This window comes from Trichosurus vulpecula, chromosome 1 (assembly GCF_011100635.1).
Source record: "Trichosurus vulpecula isolate mTriVul1 chromosome 1, mTriVul1.pri, whole genome shotgun sequence".
NCBI classification, from domain to species: domain Eukaryota; kingdom Metazoa; phylum Chordata; class Mammalia; order Diprotodontia; family Phalangeridae; genus Trichosurus; species Trichosurus vulpecula.
In genome coordinates this window covers 13,736,904-13,759,629 of record NC_050573.1, presented here as the reverse complement: position 1 = coordinate 13,759,629, position 22,726 = coordinate 13,736,904, and the positions used below count along the sequence as shown (strand labels likewise).

The following is a 22,726-nucleotide window of genomic DNA, read 5'->3' as shown; positions in this document are numbered from 1 at the left end:
GGATATAAGAGCTGAATGTTATGTGTTCTGAAAACTCCAGAAACACCACCGGGCACCTGGTTCCGGCCTCCTCCCACAGGCTGGCCCCCTGCCCCATCAACACCATAAGAAGAGTCATTTCCTGGGCCTGGTTGTACCAGCTCACCCCAGAGAGAGGCCCCAGGCTCCCTCTGGGGCACATGTAAAAGCTGCCTCAACACAGGCTCTCTGTGATGCCAGAGGACGGACGCTCTCCCAGGGTCCATCTGAGAGGCAGACGACCCTCCTGGCCTTAAACAGGCAACCTTCTCCCTCCTCTAGAGCCCATCCAACTTCTCCTGGTGATTGCCATGCTCCAAGCAGAGTCCTCTCTCTGAAGTCCTGGTCCTCCTAACCACTCCACCCAGACACAGCTTCCCAGAGGGGCCGTGTGCTCCCCATTCCACAGGCAGGGCCGGCTTAGGGTCAGTGTGTCAGTGAACGTGGGCAGGCAGACCAGGCCAGCTGTGTCTGAAGGAACTCCCCAAAGCCAAACAGAAGTGTGCCTACCTCATCAATACCTTCTTCCTCATGAAAGGTGCGAGACAAGAAGAGGCAGGTCATGGTATCGTCCTTCTTGGTAAAAAGAATAAAATCCTTCCCAATACGCATGGACCCCCTAGAGAATAGGAAACAAAACAACTCTCTTTAGACATGGAAAGGGGGTCTCCAAAGATTCGTGTTCTCTCTCTCCAGGGAGTCACGGAGCACTTGGGGGAAAACACTGGGGGTGGGATGTAGAGGTTCCTCACTTCTCAGCATCCTGAGGCGAGCTCTCTGGTCACTGAGGCCATCTGGTACAGGTTCCCTTCTAGCACCCAGGCTTGTGTCTCAGCTCTGCACGGCTGCAGATTGGACCTCTTGGTGCCCCGGCCTTCTCAGGGGCAGCCAGACAGAACCTCCCCAATGCAGCTGAGCGAGGGGAGGCATCACAAGCTGGCCGCCCACCTCCCAAGGCCAAGGCCAGGGTGGGAAAGAGTGTGGGCAACACTGATCTCTTGTGGGACGGGGATTGCCACCATCCACTGTCAGGTCTGCCAGATTACAAATTCTTCTTGATACAACTCAGGTATCAGGGACTGTTCTGCCCATCATGGGAATTGCTTCTGTGTGATTTCTTCCCAGAGAAACAGTGAGAACGTAGAAAAGGGCACTGTGTCACAGTGAGTGCCCAATCAGATGAACCTTCCAGGCATCCACTTCTGGTCAAGGGTCCTGGGGACAGGCAGGGTGGGAGCTCTGAGGGCTCACGTGGGGCCTAGCTTTATGAAGGCATTATCTATGTCTTACCACAGACCAGATATAAAACCTGGTGACCTTTTTATTAGGTTTCTGTCTTTTATTTTTTAACATCTGTGGTTCTTCTGCATTCGGCATCGTGTGGTACTTTCTGGGAGCACGCAGGTCACATTGCAGCAAAACTGAGAGGCTGAAGAGTAACTTCCATACACCCCCGGGAGCAACATCTCACCAGGGCAGGAAATCCAGAGTGAGCTGACAAGCATCCAGTTGGTCGTTGTCCTTTGTTCTTGAGGAGGACCAAAATGACGTCACTACGTGGGGATCAAGGTCCAGTGTGTCCAGATGTTCAGAGCAGACCAGTACGACCTTGGAAGGCTGCACCACAGGTTGGGCACAAGCAGTCCAGAGAAACATCTGGAGGGCAGACATCTCTAAATTTGCACATCTCACGTTTCTTTTGAGCTGCTGCAATTCTGCTTCGCTCGTAGAGCATAGCGCCTGCTCTGATGAGGGCATGCCACGCTGGGCGGTCCTGTGCCACTGCCTCCCGTAATCGAGTCCACAGTTCTTCAGACAGACCTTAAGAGTGTCCTTGCTTTTCTCCTGACCTCCGTGGGAGCAAGCCCTGCCTTGTGTGTATAGAAGGGCGCCTCCACCTGTGGATGCCATTGGGCTAATGCAATGGTACTGCCCGCAATCCTGCCCTTGTCCTCCAAGAATCCTCCAGAGAGCCTCTTCCTGGGAATGGCCTCTGCTCCACGTTATCCATCCACCTCACCCTTTCTACCTCCACGAATCACACTGCTTGGATCCCACCTCTTCTCTCCATTCCCACAGTGACCCCCAGGATTCAGACTCTCCCCTGATCACCTCACGCCTTGCAGGGACTGAACATAAAATGGCCTTTGATTCTGTGGGGCTCCCTGCCCATCCAAACAGGTGTTACAGTACCTGACTTTTACATACATACATACATACATACATATATATATATATATATATATATATACATATATGTACACAGGGCCTGACTTACACATATATATAAAACTCGGCCTCAAACATACAAAGCCCTGCAAAATATTCAATATGCTTACAATAGTACCAACTTGAGAGCAACAAGGAGCCCAAATGACTATGCTTTCCCCTTCTGCTGATGGAGACATGAACGCCTTAAGCTGCAGGCAGAACCTGCCTCCAGAGCTCTTCCCACTGGGCCATGCTACTGGCCCAAGTCAGCTAAGTAGAGTCCTGCATGCTCTGGTAGCCACCCAGCTCCGGGGCTCTTGGGGTCTTTCTAGATTCCTGTGGTCTAGGCAAACCCCCGCCTGTAGATACACAACCTTTGTGGGAACCAGTGTCTTCCCAGAGCCAGGCCAGGGCGGCACACCACTGGCAGTGCCCAAGAGAGAGGCCAAGGGCAGGTCTTTATTAGGCGATTAAACAACAGTGCCGTTTCACACCTCTCTCCCAGGGGCCTTGAGGGGCTTCCCAAACAGCATCTCAGTCCTACGTCTCAGGTCAGGGACCAGGTTATCTGTGCACCAACAGATCCCTGCACATGCCAGGGTGGGTGGGACAATGCGGGCAGCATCCAGGTGGCTGCCGGGCCCTGCCCTGCTGCTGCCTCCTCCCTTCTTAACCAGTGCTGGCAGCATGCCAACTCTTTTCACCGATGCTGAGCTGGGTCTTTCTTTTGCCCTAATTTGACAAAAATTCTTCTAGAACCTTGATCACAGCCAGAAGAGATCTTCCTGATGGTCTAGTTCAGCGGGTCTCCCCTTAATCTGCAAAGGCAGAAGATGGAGGTGCTGAAACGCTCTTGAGGCCGAGACTTTGGCTGCCTCCATCACCCTGGACGGATGGTCCTAGAAGAGTACGAGCCCCAGCACCCATCACAGCCTGGGGGGCAGATTCTCCATGCTCCTCTTCATTTGGATAACTCTAATATAAGCACGTGGGGGAGTTAGCTGCCTTTAAAGCACAGGTGGAAACAACAGTAAAGAGGGAATGAGGATGTTGCCAGCAGAGGAAGGAGCAGCAGCCAAGGCCTAAAGGCCTGACTGCCAGCCTGGGAAGTCCTGGGTCCCAGCTCTATCCCCACTGGGAGGCTCCTCCTGGAGTCTGGGAGGCTGGGCCTTGCCCCCAGGGCCTCCTGAGGATGAATGAAGCCAGACATAACTGACAGTGGTTGCTGGTAAAGGACTCCAAGTAGATGCCAAGTGATGATGGTGACGCCCTTGGTTATCCATCGGCAGCCCATCCCTGTACTTGAGGTCACAGCTACTCAGCTTCCTGGCAGATATCCCTAGAATCATGGGCATCTTGCCCACCTTAGCAGACCCCCCCCCCGAGGATGGGCAGCCAGTCTGCCCACTTTGGATGGCACCTGCCAGCTTCTCTGCCTGGCATCTGGAACCTTCATCACCTTTCCCACCTGATACTTCGTCCCTCTCATCCAGGGCTCTGAGGGCCAGCCAGTGGCCCTCCATTTCCTGTCTCCACATCCCTTTGCACTGACTGCCCTCCCCATACCTGGAATTCCCTCCCTCCTGACTTCCCTTGGAGAATCAATCCTTTGCTACCTCCAAAACTCTGTGCTAACAACACTCTCCAGGAAGCTTCTTGCCTCGCACCCCTCCAAAAAGCTCACCCTGGATTCATTTGGGGCAGCTTTTTGTCAGAGCGTGGATTTCAAGGTCCAGCAGACCTCACAGGGCACTCAGTCCAACCCCTCTCATTCTATAGATGAAGAAGCTGAGGCCCAGAGCAGGGGGAGTGCCTTCCTCAGGGTCACATAGCTTCTAAGTGCCAGAGGCAGGATATGAACCCACGTCTTCCTACCTGCATTCCCACGATGCCACTCCCACTGCTCCTTAGAGTAGGGACAGAGGGTGGACCTCCTCACACAGGGACAGACTCTGCTTAACAAGTCCTCCTTGTCCTACCCTGAGGCCCTGGCCCACAAACTCAGCCCTGCTTTGTGTGATGGTCCTTCCAATCACTCTTACACCCTCACCCCTGGAATATCTCTCTTCCAGGCTTCTGAATAAACCTGAGGATGGTGCCATCTTCACTGTCCAACATGGGTCCCCCTTTCTAAGGCATGGTGTCCAAAAGGGAACACCACTGGCTTACCAACAATCAATCCTACCACCCTGACCACTCTCTCCATAAGTGCTCCCCAACCCACAGCAATCCAAATATTCCGTAACACGTCCTTCAACCACTGCAGGAGGAGTAGAAAGACAGGAAGGACATTAACTCGAGTGCTCCCTGGGGGAGCACCTCGATGAGCTGGGAAGACGGTAAGCTCTGGTGGGTAGGACCATCATGACTTCCACAGCTGCTATTCTTTTGGGTCTACTCCCTACATCCAGCCTCGCTGGGCACTTAGCCCAGCCAAGGCCATCGAGCACAGCTCCTCCTCCGAAACAAAAACACCCCACGGCCATCCCGTGGCAGCCCGACTCAGGTTTCCATCAGCATTGACTTTAGCTCCCCTAAATCATCTGATTCTACCCGAAGGTATGTGCACTTCAGAAACAGAAATCGCTCTCTGGAGGCTGCACTGAGCCAGAACACCATGTCCCGAACCCCCAGCAAACTGGAGCCTAGAATTGAGAAGGGAGGCCGGGCAGCCGAGACGAGGGCACGTTTCTCCTGGGATCAGCAAGCCCAGAGGTTGCTGGCAGCCATCTCTGCCTGTCTATAGAGAGTGTCCCAAGTCAGCCCATCAACAATCACTCTGTTACCTCATGAACCCGTGGGCCTTTCTTTCCCTGATTCAGCAGATCACAGGCCTGCCACGTGAGGATGAGGGCAAACCCCTCATCTCCCCGCACGAGCCTTGAGGCAAGCCTCTGCATGCAGTTGGCGAGGTACTGCCAGCACCAGACTCATCCCTTTCAAGGCTGGCAGGACTGCCTGCCTGGAGCCTGTAATCTTTCAGCAAAGCCACCGAGGACCCTGCTGGTCCCTGTGCCACAAGAAGGACATGGTTGGGGGGGTGACTCTTCCCCAGTGCTGATAATGAGAAATTCTTCAAGGAGAAAAAGGACAACCAGACATCTGGGGCCATGATTCACCTGGGGAGCAGACACAGCCTTCCAACAACCAGGTGTAAACAAGCACACCTTTAACAACTTTCTATCTCTCAAAATTTCACAGGACCCCTAACTGGTTTCCGATAAAGACTTCTGGGCCTGTCTGAATTGTTTCCCATTCCAAAGATGGTCCAAAGACAGCAATGATAAAGTGTGGAAATTAGTAACTTAGTGGAGGATGAGTGGGGAGGAGATGGGGGGCACCAGTAGCATTTCGAGGTCTCTGAGCGGAGCCAAGCCTTTGAGAGGCTGCCCCAATACTTACGATTTCAAGCCGTTGCCGTACTGCCCGATCTGCGTGGACTCGGGTGTCCGTTTGGCCGACTTCCCAAACTGTATGACACTGGCAGCGTCACCTGAAACACAAGACATCGAAGGGTGGGAAAGGAGACCTGGCGCCCTGCCTGCCACAATCAGGCTCCCAGAGCATCCAGACAGGCTCGAGCACTGGGCCAGATCAAAGATGAGCAAATCCAACAGGGATAAAAGTCAAGTCTCCCATTTGATTTCCAAAGACCAACTCCCATGTGAGCCATGCTTTGTGGAGGGGGGGGGTTTACCCCCACTCCCACTCCCCTGCCTCCCCCCAGTTACTTACTTGGATCCATTCCTGCGCCATCATCCAGAAAGCAGAGCATGAAGCCTCCCTGGAGGTTCTCTCGGTGCTCTGTGAAGAAGCATCAGGAGGCAGTCAGTGGGCAGCAGCATGAGCCAACAAAGCAAGCTGCTGGTCCCAAGAGTCCAGAGGCTCACAAACCCCTGGAGGTGAAGCCCCCACTAGGGGTCTCCCAACCCTTTTTAGTCTGGGCAACGTCTCAGTGGCACTTAACAGAGCCATCAACATCTCAACACAGACCCCATCAAGATCTGCTCACATGGCACAGAACGACCTTGACGTCACAGACACCCACCCACTGCAGCCCAACTTTCACCTCCCTGCCCCCTCTACTCCTTTCCTGGGCCACCTGCCCCATGCTGGGCCCACACCAGCTGGACCATCTCCCACATCTCTCCACAGAACAAAGGAGGCGAGGGGCAGCTCAGAAGACTGCACTGAGCCAGTATCCCCACCAGAGGGCACAGGGGAATCTGACCATGGTCAAAGGAGCCCTTCTCAATGTTGTACTGAGAGAGGGAGCAGGCAGTACCCAGGATGGGATTCAGGTCTCCAGGCAAAAACAGCCGGCCCCTGCCCTCTGCAGCAAATTGACTGAAAGAAACTCCACCATGGTGAAATCTAAGAAACTGGGGACTGACCACCAGGATGAGCCCAAGTACAATACTGGCCAGCCTGGAATGGAGATGTGCAACATGCCGTCACTGGAGAAGGCCTCATGACCTGGAGAAGCCAGTTCAGGAGCACCTGAGCACCAACACAGGGTGGGAAGCAATCACTGGGACATCAGGCACTCTCTGAGTGCCAATGAGAGCCTGCCCACTGCTGTACCCAGAACTACTGCTAACAGATGGAATGACCACACAGGTCTGCAGGCCTTTTCACCTTTTATCATTTGTCCATCCAGCTGGCCCTTCTCCTTGTAATTAATTCTTCCTTCAGGTTTTGATTTCTCCTGCTCTGAGCTTTTACTGTATGGTTTTGTTTTACCACTTAAAAAAATTTTGTTTGTTTTTTGGGGAAAAAAGATAAAAGGAACCTTCTATACTTGGGCCCAAGTTCTATTCTCCCCCCACTTCCACTCAACAAGCCTTTCCATCCCTAGCCAGCCATCCTCTGCCCTGGGCACACCTTCCCTTTTCCAGACTAAACATCTTGTGTTTCTTCCAGCTCTTCCTGGTATAACATGATTTCCACTTCCCTATGATCTGGCAGTCCCAATGTTGGCTCTGCTCTCTCCTGGCTATGCCAGGGACAAGGGACACACCCTCAATTGTCCATCAGGGTGTACCAGAACCCCAAACACATGCAGACCTCCGCCTAGAACTCTGCACCTTAACTCCCTGCCCTCCACGTCCCATGAAGAAACTCACACCCTGGCAGGGAGCCCCTGGAGCCCAGAACATGCCCCACCCTGAGGCTGCCATCCAAGACGGGGATGGGGGAGGCCCTGAGCTGCTCATCCACGGCACTCTATAGCCATGCCTCAAGAATGTCTCACTGGCCTACTTCAGGCCTTCAATTAAATGATCTAGTTAAAATTATTTGAAACCTAGTCCAAGACAGACTAGAAATAATATGCATGCCCCCAAATGATGCCATTAATAAAGTCCACGAGTCCGAGAACAGCTTTGGGAAGGCTGGGGGGAGGAGAGAAGCGACAAGAACCCTTGGGAAATCCAAATCAGATGCAATGGAGGGAAGCAGGGCAGAAAAAGCCCCAAATATTCTTCCAGAAGCAACAAACTATTGAGAAAACTACTTGAAGGCGCAAGGTGGGTCACAGGGTCATCGATTTAGAACTAGGGCTTCAGAGGTTACCAGCTTTATTGTATCTCTACAAGAGCGATGCTGGGGAGAGCTAGGGCTGCCCGGATCCCTGCCTGGCTCTGGGTAGGATGCAGCTTTGGCAATGGCCACATTGGTGGGGCCGGGTTCTGGAGGTAGATGGGACACTGTCCCCCCCAGTCTGTCTGTATGGTTCTGGGGTGGGGGCAGCCCCTCTACAAGGAAGAGAAGCACTTACAGGGATGGGGCCTACTTCAAACAGTAATCAAATTAACATTACTTCAGAGGGCCTGCTAACAAACTTCCCAGCAAGTGTATGGCATTTAGGAAAAAAAAATGGAAACTCCCTGAGGGCAGGGTATTTGTACCTCCCTAGAGGCACCTGGGTTCTGCAGAGGACAAGTATCAGATCTGGAGACAGCAAGAACTGACTGCCAAGTCAGCCTCAGTCATGTCCTAGCTGTGTAACTTCAAGCAAGCCACTTAAATGCCATGTGCCTCAGTTTCCTCAACTGTAGAAAATGTGGATAATAGCAGCACCTACCTGGCAGAGTGGTTGTGAGGCTCAAATAAGACTGTATCTGTAGAGCTCTGAGCAGTGTCTGGCTCAGGGGAGGTGCTTAAGAAATGTTTATTGTCTCCCCTTCTCTGGCACATACTAAGGGCTGATAAATGCTTTTTATTCAATCACTGTACTACATAAAGACGGTCTCTGGGCCTCAGTTTCCTCCTCCATATAAGGAAGAAGGTTTTAACCTGGGGACTGAGAATGTTTCTAAAAAAGGTTTAATAACTCTTATTTCAATATAATTGCTTTAGTTTGTAATTCTGTCTTATTTCAATCCATTTCAGACATTCTGACGAATCTCCAGGCCATGGGGCAGTCAGAGCTTCCAGAGCACAGGACACGTCACCCCAGGTTTCTCTGAGGCCTAGATGTTAGTTTGTGCCAACAGCTTCCTCCATGCTGGAGATTGCCACTACCCCCGCCTTGGGCCAATGTGTGCCGTAATTGGGGGGGGGGGGCAGGGAGTGCCCTTTACCAAGGCAACAAGCTGCCCCAGGACACGCCTTGTTCACATTAGATTCCCTTCCTTCACCTGGCGGGGCAGGAACTTGAATTCCAGCTGAAGTGTCTCTGCGAGCAAACTGCTCTGGCATCTGGAATTCTGCAAAATCCAGCTCCATCCTCTTTCTAGGCTTTCCACACATTCTTGCCCTACTACATTCACTCAAAAGCCCAGCCATATAGTCCAATCTGCCATTCCTTACTCACAATGCTCATCTCTAGTTTCCACGCCTTTGCTTTGGCTGTATCCCATGCTTCCTCACCTCCACTTCTTAGAATCAATCCCTGGATTCCTTTGAGAATCAGCTTAAAGACCCCCTCAGTATGATACCTGGTTATGTGTGTCCATAAGACCCTTTTCTTTGTATCCCTAGTGCTTAGCACAGCGTTAGGCACGTAGTAAAGCACTTAATAAATGCTTGATGTATTAAATGTTTCGATTGTTGGTAGGGCTGGGATACCAGTGTGGTTCCAGATCAGGGCTAGCCCCTAGAGCTTGCCATTTGGGCTGGGACCATTCATCTATAAATGGGTGTCCTGTTTTGTTTTGTTTTTTTACAATTTATTTAATATATTTAGTTTTCAGCATTGATTTTCACAAGAGTGTAAATTACAAATTTTCTCCCCATTTCTATCCTCCCGCCCACTCCAAGATGGCGTATATTCTGATTGCCCCAGTCAGCCCTCCCTTCTGTCACCCCACTCCCCTCCCATCCCCTTTTCCCTTCTTCTCTTGTAGGGCAAGACAAATTTCTATGCCCCACTGCCTGTGTATCTTATTTCCTAGTTGCATGCAAAAACTTTTTTTTTTTGAATGTCTGTTTTTAAAACGTTGAGTTCCAAATTCTCTCCCCTCTTCCCTCCCCACCCACCTTCCCTAAGAAGGCAAGCAATTCAACATAGGCCACATGTGTATCATTATGTAAAACCCTTCCACAATACCCACGTTGTGAAAGACTATGTTTTGCTCCTTCCTAACCTATCCCCCTTTATTGAATTTTTTCCCTTGACCCTGTCCCTTTGTGAAAGTGTTTTTGACTACCTCCTCCCCCTATCTGCCCTCCTTTCTATCGTCCCCCTTTTTTTATCTTCTTCCTCCTTCTTTCCTGTGGGGTAAGATACCCAACTGAGTGTGTATGTTATTCCTTCTTCAGGTCAAATCCGATGAGAGCAAGATTCACTCATTCCCCCTCACCTGACCCCTCTTCCCTTCCTGCAGAATTGCTTTTTCTTGCCACTTCTATGCGAGATAATTTACCCCGTTCTATCCCTCCCTATCTCCCTCTCTCATCCCTTGATTTTTTTTTTAGATATCATCCCTTCATATTCACCTCACCCTGTGCCCTCTGTCTATATATATATATATATATATATATATAATCTACATATATACGTACATACACACACACACACATATATATACACACACACACACACGTATACGCATATTCCTTTCAGCTACTCTAATACTGAGGTCTCATGAATCATACACATCATCTTTCCATGTAAGAATGTAAACAAAACAGTTCAACTTTAGTAAGTCCCTTGTGATTTCTCTTTCTTGTTTACCTTTTCATGCTTCTCTTAATTCTTGTGTTTGAAAGTCAAACTTTCTATTCAGCTCTGGTCTTTTCCCTGAGAAAGCTTGAAAGTCCTCTATTTTATTGAAAATCCGTATTTTGCCTTGGAGCATGATACTCAGTTTTGCTGGGTAGGTGATTCTTGGTTTTAATCCTAGCTCCATGGACCTCTGGAATATCGTATTCCAAGCCCTTTGATCCCTTAATGTAGAAGTTGCTAGATCTTGTGTTATCCTGATTGTGTTTCCACAATACTCAAATTGTTTCTTTCTGGCTGCTTACAGTATTTTCTCCTTGACCTGGGAACTCTGGAATTTGGCAACAATATTCCTAGGAGTTTTCTTTTTGGGATCTTTTTAAGGAGGCGATCTATGGATTCTTTCAATTTCTATTTTACCCTCTAGCTCTAGAATATCAGGGCAGTTCTCCTTGATAATTTCTTGAAAGATGATATCTAGGCTCTTTTTTTGATCATGGCTTTCAGGAAGTCCAATAATTTTTACATTGTCTCTCCTGGATCTATTTTCCAGGTCAGTGGTTTTTCCAATGAGATATTTCACATTGCCTTCCACTTTTTCATTCCTTTGGGTCTGTTGTATAATATCTTGATTTCTCATCAAGTCACTAGCTTCCACTTGCTCCAATCTAATTTTTAAGGTACTATTTTCTTCAGTGGTCTTTTGGACCTCCTTTTCCATTTGGCTAATTCTGCCTTTCAAGGCATTCTTCTCCTCATTGGCTTTTTGGAGCTCTTTTGCCATTTGAGTTAGTCTATTTTTTAAGGTGTTGTTTTCTTCAGTATTTTTGGGGGTCTCCTTTAGCAAGTCATTGACTTGTTTTTCATGGTCTTCTCACATCATTCTCATTTCTCTTCCCAATTTTTCCTCTACTTCTCTAACTTGCTTTTCCAAATCCTTTTTGAGCTCTTCCATGGCCTGAGACCAGCTCATGTTTTTCTTGGAGGCTTTTGATGTAGGCTCTTTGATTTTGTTGACTTCTTCTGGCTGTATGTTTTGGTCTTCTTTGTCACCAAAGAAAGACTCCAAAGTCTGAGACTGAGTCTGAGTCCGTTTTCGCTGCCTGGCCGTGTTCTCAGCCAACTTACTTGACCCTCGAGTTTTTGTTGGGGTATCACTGCATGTAGAGTAAAGAGTACTTTGTTCCAAGCTTGAGGGGATGTGCCGTTGTTTCCAGAGCTATTTCTACATAGCCAGCTCTGCCACACCAGCACTCCTCCCCTTCCCCAAGAACCACCAACCTGGACCTGACTCAGATCTTAAGCTGGCTCTGCACTCCAGCTCTGATCCGCCACTTGATTCCTCCCACCAGGTGGGCCTGGGGCCAGAAGCAACTGCAGCTGCAGTTCTGTAGCTGCACCACCTCGGCTGGCCCCGGGGCGGCGGTGGCCAAACCGGGAACTCTTTTCGCTCTGTCCCCAGCAGCTTTTCCCACTAACCTTCTCTGTTGTCTTTGGTATTTGTGGGTTGAGAAGTCTGGTAACTGCCACAGCTTACTGATTCAGGGCACTAGGGCCCATTCCGCCTGGCTCCTGGTCTGGTTGGTCCTGCCGCCACCCACGCTGGGCTCTGCTCCCAGCTCTGTGATTGATAGACCTCACCCAGCGACCATCCAGGCTGTCCTGCGCTGGATCCCTGCTTCCCTCTGCTATTTTGTAGATTCTACAATTCTAGAATTTGTTTAGAGCCATTTTTTATAGGCTTTTGGAGGGATCTGGTGGGGAGCTCACGGAAGTCCCTGCTTTCCAGCCACCATCTTGGTTCCACCCCCCCCAAATGGGTGTCCTTACTTTTCATGAAAACCTCTGTGGCTTCTCTCGGTCCAGGTGATTCCCACAAGGGAAACAAAGGAGTAAAAAGGAAGTGAGCCCAAGGAGAAGACTCCTAGGCAATAGGTATGAGGGCAGGGGGCTAAAGGCCTAGGAGAACAGACTGGGAAAATGGGCATAGAAAATGAACACCACAGAACTGATACTTTTTGGCTCTGCATGCTTCAACATACAGGTCCCAAGCATGACCTCATCAACATGGGCACTCACTTTACTGGCCCAGATCCTACAAGAATCCTGTGGTGTTCTTCTCTATACTCTTCAGAAGAAGCTCCACCCAACATGCCCATGAAGGCCTTCCTCTGAGTGTTTGAGGTGTTACAAGTGTCCATGGAACAGAAGGGTCTCTGTCCGAAACCTTCCACTTCATTCACGTGACCAGCCTTGCCTCCTCTTCTGAACATTTATTTCCTTAATGACATCCTTCAAGTTGCTTCTTGAGTCCTGGTCATCGCTGGAAAGGTGGTGCAGCTCACTCTTATCCAGCATGAGCCTCCCCAGCACCAGCCTGCTCTCCACTACGACTGCTGCATTTCTGTGTTTGTGGCCCCCTAACACTGCCAGGACATGTGCGGTAAAAAGTGGAGAATCACTAAAGGCACAGCACAATTCCCTAGGCACAACCCAATCCACTCTGGTCATTCAGCTGCCTGTCACACTGGACAATAGATGTTTTGCACACACTTAATTTTTCTCCTATGGACTTTGAGACCAATTACTTTTGAATAATTCTGGACCACAGTGAAGAGGTGCTGAGGGCCTTGATCTAACTGTCCACTGTTCCTCACAAACAGAAGCATGTGAATGGCCTCTCCTGATTCTAAAGAGAATCGCTCTTCCTCTTGGATCAGGCACAAGGCAGCCTCCATGACAGTGATGAACACCTTTGGTTAGCAGATACTTTTGTATTATTCCTCAGTTGAGAGTAACAACTGAAAATTGAACAGTTGATGACACTTCCATTCATCAAAGAATCGCACCCTAACACACGCATCAAAGATTCCTTGGTGGAGCCTTTTAAGGGTCTATCATGACAAACACCTTTTAAAATTTAATTTTGGTCATCGGCAATCATGTACAGTAAGGCTTTGTATTTTCTGCACATTTTGGTCAATCGTAAAAATAAAACTTCACAATTGTAGAGAAATGTTAGTAAAAGCCTACCTGTTCTCTTACATTTTCATCAAGGATATCCTCAAAATGCTGTTGAGATCATTATCACCCTGATTTAATAAAGAAAAGCACAGAGGTTGTAGTTGCTGATACACTCTCAGTGGCGTTTTGAGTATGGCTCTCTGATTTCTTCCAATCTTTTGTCTCTTTCCCCAACTGAGCTGCCCTGTGCGTGATTCCTCCATGCCTTCGTGACGGTGCTGCCTCCCAGATTGATGACCTCTGTGTATCCTTGGTCTGGTCCAGCTGCAGTTTTCAATTTCTTCTCTATGGCACTATTTCTTCAAGGCCCAGGATGACCCATTTCCCTAACAATATCAACACATTTGTTCCATTTTCTGTCCTTGTGTTGAACTCTCGCCAGCTTCACCCGTGCAACACTCCAATCTTGGGATGATGGACTCAGCCGGGTCTCACATCAACGTTTCTCTACCCTTGTTTCTGCTCCCACAGCTTTTGGCAGTTTTATAAAGCAATGCTTCTTGGAATCTTCCCCCACACCACCCCCCCCCCCCCGGTCTCATGAACTTGTATTAAAGCAACATTCCCTTTATTGGTGCTCTGTTTTGGCTAGGTAAATGTCTGTCAGCCATCAGCCTCTGGGTTCTTCTGTCCTTTTGACCGTCTTTCTATTTCCCAACTTTCAGTATCAACAGCACATTCAATGGAAATTCCACTGAGGCCATTCCCTCTGCCTTCTCATCCGGAGCTTTTCTTATAAACTGACATTATGACCTTTGTTCATATGATCTGACTGCACACAGATGACCTATTCTAATGCGACTTTTGCACTGGCAACTTGGTCATGTGCCATCCATTAAAATAGTCAATCTCTTTTATTATTTTTTTTTTTGCAGTGTTATTCACTGTTCTTTATGTCCAGCACTAAGAGAAGGAATTCATGAAAGCTGGTTAAACACAAGTACCAACAATCCTCCCATAAGGCAGATGATAGCACAGGCCACACTGTGGGAGCCACTTCCTCTTAGCCTCCTGACACTGTTACCGTCTGCATCTGCCAGTCGAGCTCCGAGTTCTCTTGGTTCTTCTTCATGTTGTCACAGTACGAATGGCTCTGACTCTGCTGTTTGCCTCAGTGTGGCCAAGTCCCCATTTTCCATCAGTGGCTCTGCTTGTTTTTTGATGTCATGGAACATCATGAACATCATGCCCAGGCACTGAGCATTCCCTGCTCCCTTCCCCCTTTTCCACTTCCTTTTGTATCATTTTCCCCCATTAGATTGGGAGCAAGGAGGGCAGAGACTGTCTTTTGACTCTTTGTATCTCCAGCACTTATACAATGCATGTTTGGCATATAGTAGGTTCTTCGTAAATGTTTATTGAATTAAATTACTTAACTCCACATCTCTATCCAGACCCTATCAAGACCTGGCAATGTGGCACAGATGAAAGGCCCTGACTTTGGTGTCCCAGACTCAGAGCTGGAGGGAACTTCAGAGGGCATTTGGTCCAGCCCACCCGGCCCCCACCCAGTGAACAGGAAGCTTGACAACCTTCCCAATAGAAGTTCTGGAGGAAGACCTCCAGACTAACACAAGATGTTTACTCTTTAGCCTGAAGTCTTCCTATGTTTCTCTAAATCTGTCACATTTGTTCTTTATTATACACCATAACATTCTATTACACTCATATCAATTGATAAGCATTTATTAAGCACTTACTATGTACCAGGTACAGTGCTAGGTCCTAGGATACAAAGGCAAAATCACAGTCCCTGTCTTCAAGGAGCTTACATTTTAACGGGAGGGACAATGTACTTACTACGTACATACAAGCGACAGGCAGCGTTAGGGAGGTAATCTCAGGGGGAAGGCACTCCCGGTGGCTGGGGCTGTATTAGGCTCCTCCTATGTTCCAGGCACTGTGCTAAGTGCTGGGAATACAAGTAAAAGCAGAAAGTCAAAGAGCTCCCATTCCATCGGGGGAAATAACATAGAAAAAAAGCTGGGGGTGGGGGAAGTAGAAGCAGCAGCTGGCACAGGGCAGCCTGGGTGGGGGGGGAAGTCAGGGCTGGTCCTATAACCCTCCTTGGGTGGAGATTCTGGGAGGAGCTATCCAATAGGAAGGGGAGGCCGGAGTGGCGCTCTGACTGGAGCTGAGTGTTGAAGGAAGTCCAGAAGGTGCAGACAGAGAACGCTCGGGGGTATGGGGGCATTCACAGACCGCAGCTGATTTGTCCATTTCTCAAAGGGTGGCCCCGAATTTTGTTTCCAATTCTTTGCTATTATAAAGTCTTGAACATACAGGTCCTCTCTCTGCCCTTTATTTCCCTGGGATACATGCCTAGTAGTAGTATCATGGGGTCAAAGAGGATGCACTTTTGAGTGACTTTTGTATATGATTCCATATTCACAAGTGGGCCTGTTCTCCCACCTCCTCTCCAAAAATCGACATTTCCCTCTGATCATCTTTAGCAGTCTAATGATTAAAGTAGAATTCCAGAGGAGACACCAGACAGAACAATTTTTTTTACCCCTTCATTATATGTGTTCACGTGTGTATACATATGTACACATAGCTACACATTTTTGGAAAAAAAAAACTGTACATAAACTTTTCTCCAAGACTGGTTCTTTTTTGAGTATAGAAATATGTTTGTGTCTGTTAGATTCATCTTCAGGATTGTCAGGCATGAGGATTCTAAGCAACAGGCAATTCTCTGACAGTCTGTGCCATCTCCTCCCCTTCACCTGCCTTCATGTTAAAGTCACCACGTATCTGCTGCCCTGATTTGGAGGATTCTGTCAAGTTCTTTAAAAACGCTCCCCTCCCTTCTTCCTCCTCTCCAGTACAGGTGGGCGCGTGAGCTTGACTGTGAGCACCAGGACGGCTTCCTTGCATCTGTCTTCCTGGAGCACACTGACATAGGAGGGTAATCCAAGACTCCCTCAAGTGATGCTTGTCCTCTTTGGGCATGCGACTAAGCCAACTCTGCCACTTCTTGTGTCTCAACAGAGAGACAAATCATCCTCCACTTAGCTAGGGCTTTTTTTGGGGGGGGGGGCAGGGCGGGGGGCCTTCTGGGTTTATGTAAGAAAGCATCAGGATCATACTGCTCACCTTCTCAATGGGTGGGGAGAGAATCTGGACCTCAATTTTTAAAAAATGTTAATAGTTTTTAAAGAGAGAATCAAGGTTACACAGTTGTTCATTCCTTTTAACACTAGGTTAATGGATGAAGATCACAGGATCATGGATTTGGACCCATCTACCTCGACCTTCATTCTGAAGATAAAGAACTGCCTGCAGGCAAAGGGAGTCTGTCCAGCAACTTGCCTGAGGTCAGACAGATGTAGTATAGAGATGGAGCCTCTATAGAAATGAAGAAGCCTGGACTAAGGATCATCTCTCCAGGTCCTTCCCAGTGAATGTTCAGGATTCGACAGCTCCTTCCTTCATGATGACCATGGTCACGTTATTCACCCATGGCTACTTGGCTCTGACAGCCTTTCTTTCAAGTGTCGCTGTGCCCAACAACCTCCTTTTTCCTGGACTTTTCTTCTGGAACAAACATGTGGCCAGAACTATTTTAGGTTTTCAGGAATCAAACCCAGGGCAGTGCATGTTTCCTTCACTGCAGGTGGAGAAAGGGGAAACTGAGCTCCCTTTGGGGAGGTTCAACACCATGAAAGAAAAATGTCACACGAGTGACATTTGCCTGGTACTTGTCACAAGGAAGTTTCTTTTTGCAGAATGATACTGATCCCCGAAAGATAAAGGATTATCAGGGCAGATCACAGTTCTCAAAATCTCATTAATTCTGTTCAAAACTACTTCAAACCTCTCAGAACAGCTGCCATTTATGTGCTGTTACATAAAGCACTTTTCAGGCACTGTCCTACTTGACCCTGACAAGGACCCTGTTGGACAGATGTTACTATCCTCATTTTACAGATAAGGAAACTGAGGCCCAAAGCAGTGACTTGGCCAGGATCAAAACAGCTAGCGTCAGAGTCAGCATTTGAGCTTTGCAGACTCCAAGACCAGCACCTTCCACTATACCACACTGCCTTTCCCACAGAAACAGTTCTTCTAGAAAAAACAAACGACGCAGGTCACATGAAGTCTCCAAGCTGCCTTTCTCTGCTCCCTTTCCAACTTTCAATTGCTCAAACGATAAAGACGGAAAGGTTCCCTTACATTCAGTCAACAAACAGAATGCAAAGTCATGAATAACGATACCGAAATCCTTCATCTCTACATCCAATCAAGGGAAAAGATATCATTGCAAAAGGACAGAGCCAATCAAGCCTGGTGATGACCTGAAAATTCTAAGCCAAGTGAGCAATTTCCATCCCTGCCAGAGACAAGTCCTTCAGCCAACCATCTGTGTCCCCGCACTGGCAGAAGCTAAGGAACCAGGGAGCCGAACACCTGGCCATTTCCTTTGAAAGCCTCTAGAGCAGGATGCCTTGGTTCTTAGCGGAGCGGAGAAGCACAGAGACCAGTGAGGCCTTGAGAGGCTGTCCCCTTAATGGCCTTCCTTGGCTGTGTTTCTGCTTCTCCCGTCACATTCCTGCTCAGCCAAGGCCTGGGCACTTCACTTCCTTCCTTGTGGACTGGCTGGCTACCTGGCTGGTGGACCTTCTGCCTCAATCTCTCACATCTCTCCATCTCCTACGACTCATCTACATGATCTGTGGCACTTATGTATTACTTAATCTCTGAGGCTGACTCACTGCCATTCAGACATTATCTCTGTGGGTACACTTTTCCATAAAGGTCATCTGGTTCAACATCCTCATTTGACAGATGGAACAACAGAGAGCTGGGGATGTTAAGCAACTTACCCACAGTCACACAGAAAGTAACACAGGCACCTGGACTCTAAAGCTGGTGTTTTTTCAAAGGCAACATGAATTCAAGCTAATTGTTCCTTTTCCCACCCTCTCCTTTTTGCAGCCCAGCAACGACAGCACAAGAAGAAATGGGTTCTGGAAGACTGAACGTCTGGCTTACCTGCATAAATATCTATTTTGGTGGCATCAGCATCTCTAAAAAAAAGAAAGAGAGAGAGAGAATCAGTATGTAAAGTAGGACTATGAAGCAAGCTCCCCTCAGCCCAGGTTTTGGTCTGTTCTATCACTTCCCAGATTAATATACATTCGCTGACCCGGACTCTGATGGGGGAGATTTAAAAGGATTGCAAACACACGTGGTGCCAAGATCTTGCGCCTGCAGTCAGCAACAGGCCTCACCTTCATACCTCCTGGGTACCTGGGTTCCCAGTTGTGGGATGAGACCATGGGACACAATGAGGCCCCAGCATACCTTACAAATTGCTTCATGAACATTTGCAAGAGGAGTAAGAAAAGCTTTCTTTATGTATCACACAATGATTCATCTGTGAGCCTTTTAGATTTTCAGTTGTGTTTTTGTAAGTTAGAAAGTACAACATTTGATCAGCAAGACCCTAGCCAGAAGAACCAGAGGAACAGAAAGTCAGATGGAGGAGGGCACTTTAGGGGAGGTCCTGGAGCCCAGGAGGAAGCGGCCAGCTTCAAGGCGGGCAACAGCAGAGATGGGAATCAAGCCCATGCTTCTCCTCCCCACTCCACCATGCTTTCCCCTTGCTTAGCAGAGAACTGTGCTGCCAAGGTTTAATGAAATAGCAGATCACATGGAGAGTGCATGGCAATCAGCACCTCACAAGGGCTCATCTCATTTTCCCCGATCCTGAAAAGCAGACGTCTCTCCAAGGGCGCTGATCCATTTAACCTGTTTTCAAGCCTGAGCTCAGTTCAGTCACCAGGGTAACCAACCAAAGAGGGCCTGGGTCAAACCAATTCTCACTCTGTAGGATAAAATCCCATTTTAGAGCAGAGAAGACTGGCCAGGTTGGCTGTTAACCTCCAACATCTTAATTATACAGATGGGCAGAGTAGGAAATGGCTCATTAAGTCATCTAGGTTAAAAAAAATCAACTTCAGGAATCCAAGATGGAGAAAACCTGAACAGCAATCTGGGGGAGGGGAGGGGGAACCACTGAGGTTTGGTTTTTTAAACAGACTAAAGTCAATGGTGTGACACAGCTTCCATCCCAGGGAATATTAATGGAAATGTGCAGAGCAAGGAAAGCTGCAGGGCTCAGACCCCACTTTCAGCTTGGGGCAGAGTCAGAAGACTACCAGGATGCAGAGGGACCTGAAAGCCACATCCTGGGAGAAAGAGCTGAAAGAACTAGGGATGTGTCCCTTAAGAAAAGCCATCAGAGTGACCTATCACTATATTCAAAAACCTGGAGAGTTATTCTGAGTAAAGAGGCTGAGCCTCCCATGGGGGGGGGGGGGACGGGGAACCAAAAGTCACCCCAATGGCAGGAGTCACATGGAGACAGAGTCTGACTGGTTCCTGTTGTGGACAAGTCACCTTAAGTCCTGCCTAAAGAAGCAGAACCATCCTCATACTGGATGGGCTTTGTGAGGTGCTGTTGAGGCCCAGGCTGGATAACCATATGCTGGGAACACTACAGAGAAGACTCTTTTATGGAACAGGAGGCTGGGCTAATTCTCCAAGGTCCTTTTCAACTCTCATTATTATAGGATCATGGCTGGAAGAGACCTTAGATAACATCTAGTCCAGTCAATAAACTTTCATCGAGCATCTCCTATGTGCCAGACATTGTGCTAAGCACTGGGGACAAAGAAAGGTAAAAGACAGTCTCTGCCCTGGGAAGAGACAACATGCTGGCTGTTGTTGTCCACATCAGGGCCAAGGCACCGCGTATCTGACTGTGGCTGATCAGACCAATATAAGCTCAGAAGGCTCTACCACAGGTTGGGCACAAATAGTCAGTGTAAGACACATGCTAACAATGAGGGCATGTCCATGAAGTACTCAACAGAAGGACAGCACTAGGATTGGGAGGGGCTGGGCTTTCTGGACAAGGTAGGATGTTAGCTGGGCCTTGAAGGAAGCCAGGAAGTAACGAGGAGGGAGAGTATTTCAGGCACACGGGATAGTCAGTGAAAATCCTTAGAGGTGAAAGATAAGTGTCTTTTCTCAGGCACAACCAAGAGGCCAGCGTCACTGGGCAAAGAGTACAAGGAGGGGAGCTGGAGGGCTGTAAGGTATAAGAAGACTAGAAGGGGGGAGTGCCAGATTATGGAGGACTTTGAATGTCAACAGGATTTTTTTGTTCGATCCTGGAGGGATAGGGAGCCACTGAAGTTGACTAAGTGGGGGAATGGGGTGACATGGTCAGACCTTGGCTTTAAGAAGACCACTTGGTGGCTGAATGGAGGATGGACTGGAATGGGGAGAGACTGGAGGCAGGCAGAATCACCAGCCAGCAACCGCGGTAGTCCAGGTGTGAGGAAATGAGGGCCTGCACCAGGGTGAGGGCAGTATTAGAAAAGGGGAAAGGGTCTATATTACAAAAGCAAAACCAACAGGCTTGGACAACAGATTGGGTATGGGAAGTGAGAGAGGGAGGAGTCAGTGGGTCAATAACCACTTAACAAGCACCTACTGTGTGCCAGGCAGTTTGCTAAGTGCTGGGAAACAATACAAAACAGGAAGTCCATCCCTGTGAGACACTGGCCACATTCTCTCATCAATATTCCTTTCTCTCCAGCTTTCTGGACTTCCTGTCATTGGCATGGATCTCAATGAGGCACAAGGGTTGCCTTTCATGGATTCTTCATCTCACTGCCAAGCCAGCCCACCTCTTTTTCTTGGTCATCTCTTTCTTGGAATGCTTTATGGTACTTCCACTGGGTGATTCTTCATTGGCTACTACCTTCTCATGCCCACTGGGCACCTCTTCATCATTCTTCAACTCTAACCCTTTGGAGACTGTGAATAGACAGTGGCCTAGCCCCTGGAATATTGCTATTTGTTGCTCAGAGACACTCTAACTTTCTCTTCCTTTTGCAGTTCAGTCAAGTTCAACTCTCCATGACCCTATTTGGGGTTTTTCTTGGCAGATACTAGAATGATTTTGCTGTTTCCTTCTCCAGCTCATTTTACCAATGAGGAAACTAAGGCAAACAGGGTTAGGGGACTTGCTCAGGGTCACACAGCTAGGAAGTGTCTGAGGCCACATTTGAATTCAGGTCTTCCTGACTAGTAAGTCCAGCACTCTATCCAGTGCACCACCTCTCTGCCTCCTTCTCCTATCTAAACCTAGTTCTTTGTTCATCTGCAGTGGCTGCCCAAGAAACCTGTATGGCCCAAAGGCAGTCTGCACATTCTTTATCCACTTGGTTTTTCCTGTGTAGATATTTAGGTGAAAGTCTTTTGAGTGTGTCTCACAGAAAAGGTTCTGTAGTATTCTAAGGACTGATCTCATCACCACCCACAGGGACTAGTTTTGATACTTATCAGTTCTCCACTCCCTTGGGACAGGAGGGCTGGAGGGTAAAGCAGTAAACACCTCCCAAATCCTTCCTTTGTACAGGGAACTCTCCATTTTCCATCAGCTGCTCTGCATGGTTTCCACTCCAAGGATCATGTGGTTGGTGTCCTCAATGGCTCTTCCCATCCTGCTTGCCAGCTTCCTTTTGTGTATTGTCTTCTCCCACCAGAGTATAAGCTCCTCCAGGGCAGAAACTGTCTTTTTTTTCTTCTTCTTGGTGCTAGGCAGTGCCTGGCACATAGTAGGTGTAACATTTACTGAATTGAAAACAAACTGACGCAACCAACATGTCTACCTGTAAATGGGGGCCACCTGGAATTTCTTCCATTTGGGCATCCCTCATAGCAGTGGCTAACACCTCTGCTTTTATAACACATTTGATGGGGGCAATACGAAGTCATTCCCTCTACATCTTTCAGAGAACTTCTATGGCTGACATACACATGGGAGATCATCTTGATGGAGGAAAGCTTTATAGTATAGATTTTGTTCCACTGTGTCAGTTCTGAACCTGAGGCCTATGAAGCTTTTTTTATGTCTTTGGATAAGTGTATTTCAACATAAATGGTTTCCTTTTTGAATTCCATGTGTTTTATGCACCTTCAGATACAATTCTAAGATGTCCAAGGGCTCGGCCAGGCTGCCCAAGTAGTCTGTATCCCAACAGTTTAAGGACTTTTGCCATATGGGATCTTTTATGTTTTCTTTTTGGCAGTAAAAACAATGAGCACAGTGGAATCGTGCATCTCTTCATGACTGGTCAATCATGTAGGTGAAGATGAGGCATGCCATAGAATTCAGCTTGTCTAAGCCTCCTGCTCTCTTCTCATACCTTCATGAAGACTGATTTCAAAGAGACTGGCTGAGCTTGGACAGACGACGAAACCAACCTCCCTCTCCTCTCAATG

At 48.3% G+C, this 22,726-nt stretch overlaps 1 protein-coding gene across 2 annotated transcripts in view; it reads right to left on the bottom strand.

Annotated features, from left to right (window-relative positions):
* The window catches only part of MORC2 (MORC family CW-type zinc finger 2), a 55,524-nt gene that overhangs the window by 18,836 nt on the left and 13,962 nt on the right, over nucleotides 1-22,726 (bottom strand). For both annotated transcript variants that reach the window (XM_036762878.1, XM_036762888.1), the window contains exons 3-6: nucleotides 18,419-18,453; nucleotides 5,965-6,033; nucleotides 5,632-5,722; nucleotides 529-637 (exon numbers count right to left, since the gene is read on the bottom strand). In XM_036762878.1, coding sequence (XP_036618773.1) covers nucleotides 529-637; nucleotides 5,632-5,722; nucleotides 5,965-6,033; nucleotides 18,419-18,453 — 304 coding nt within the window. The remainder of the gene's footprint in view (nucleotides 1-528; nucleotides 638-5,631; nucleotides 5,723-5,964; nucleotides 6,034-18,418; nucleotides 18,454-22,726) is intronic.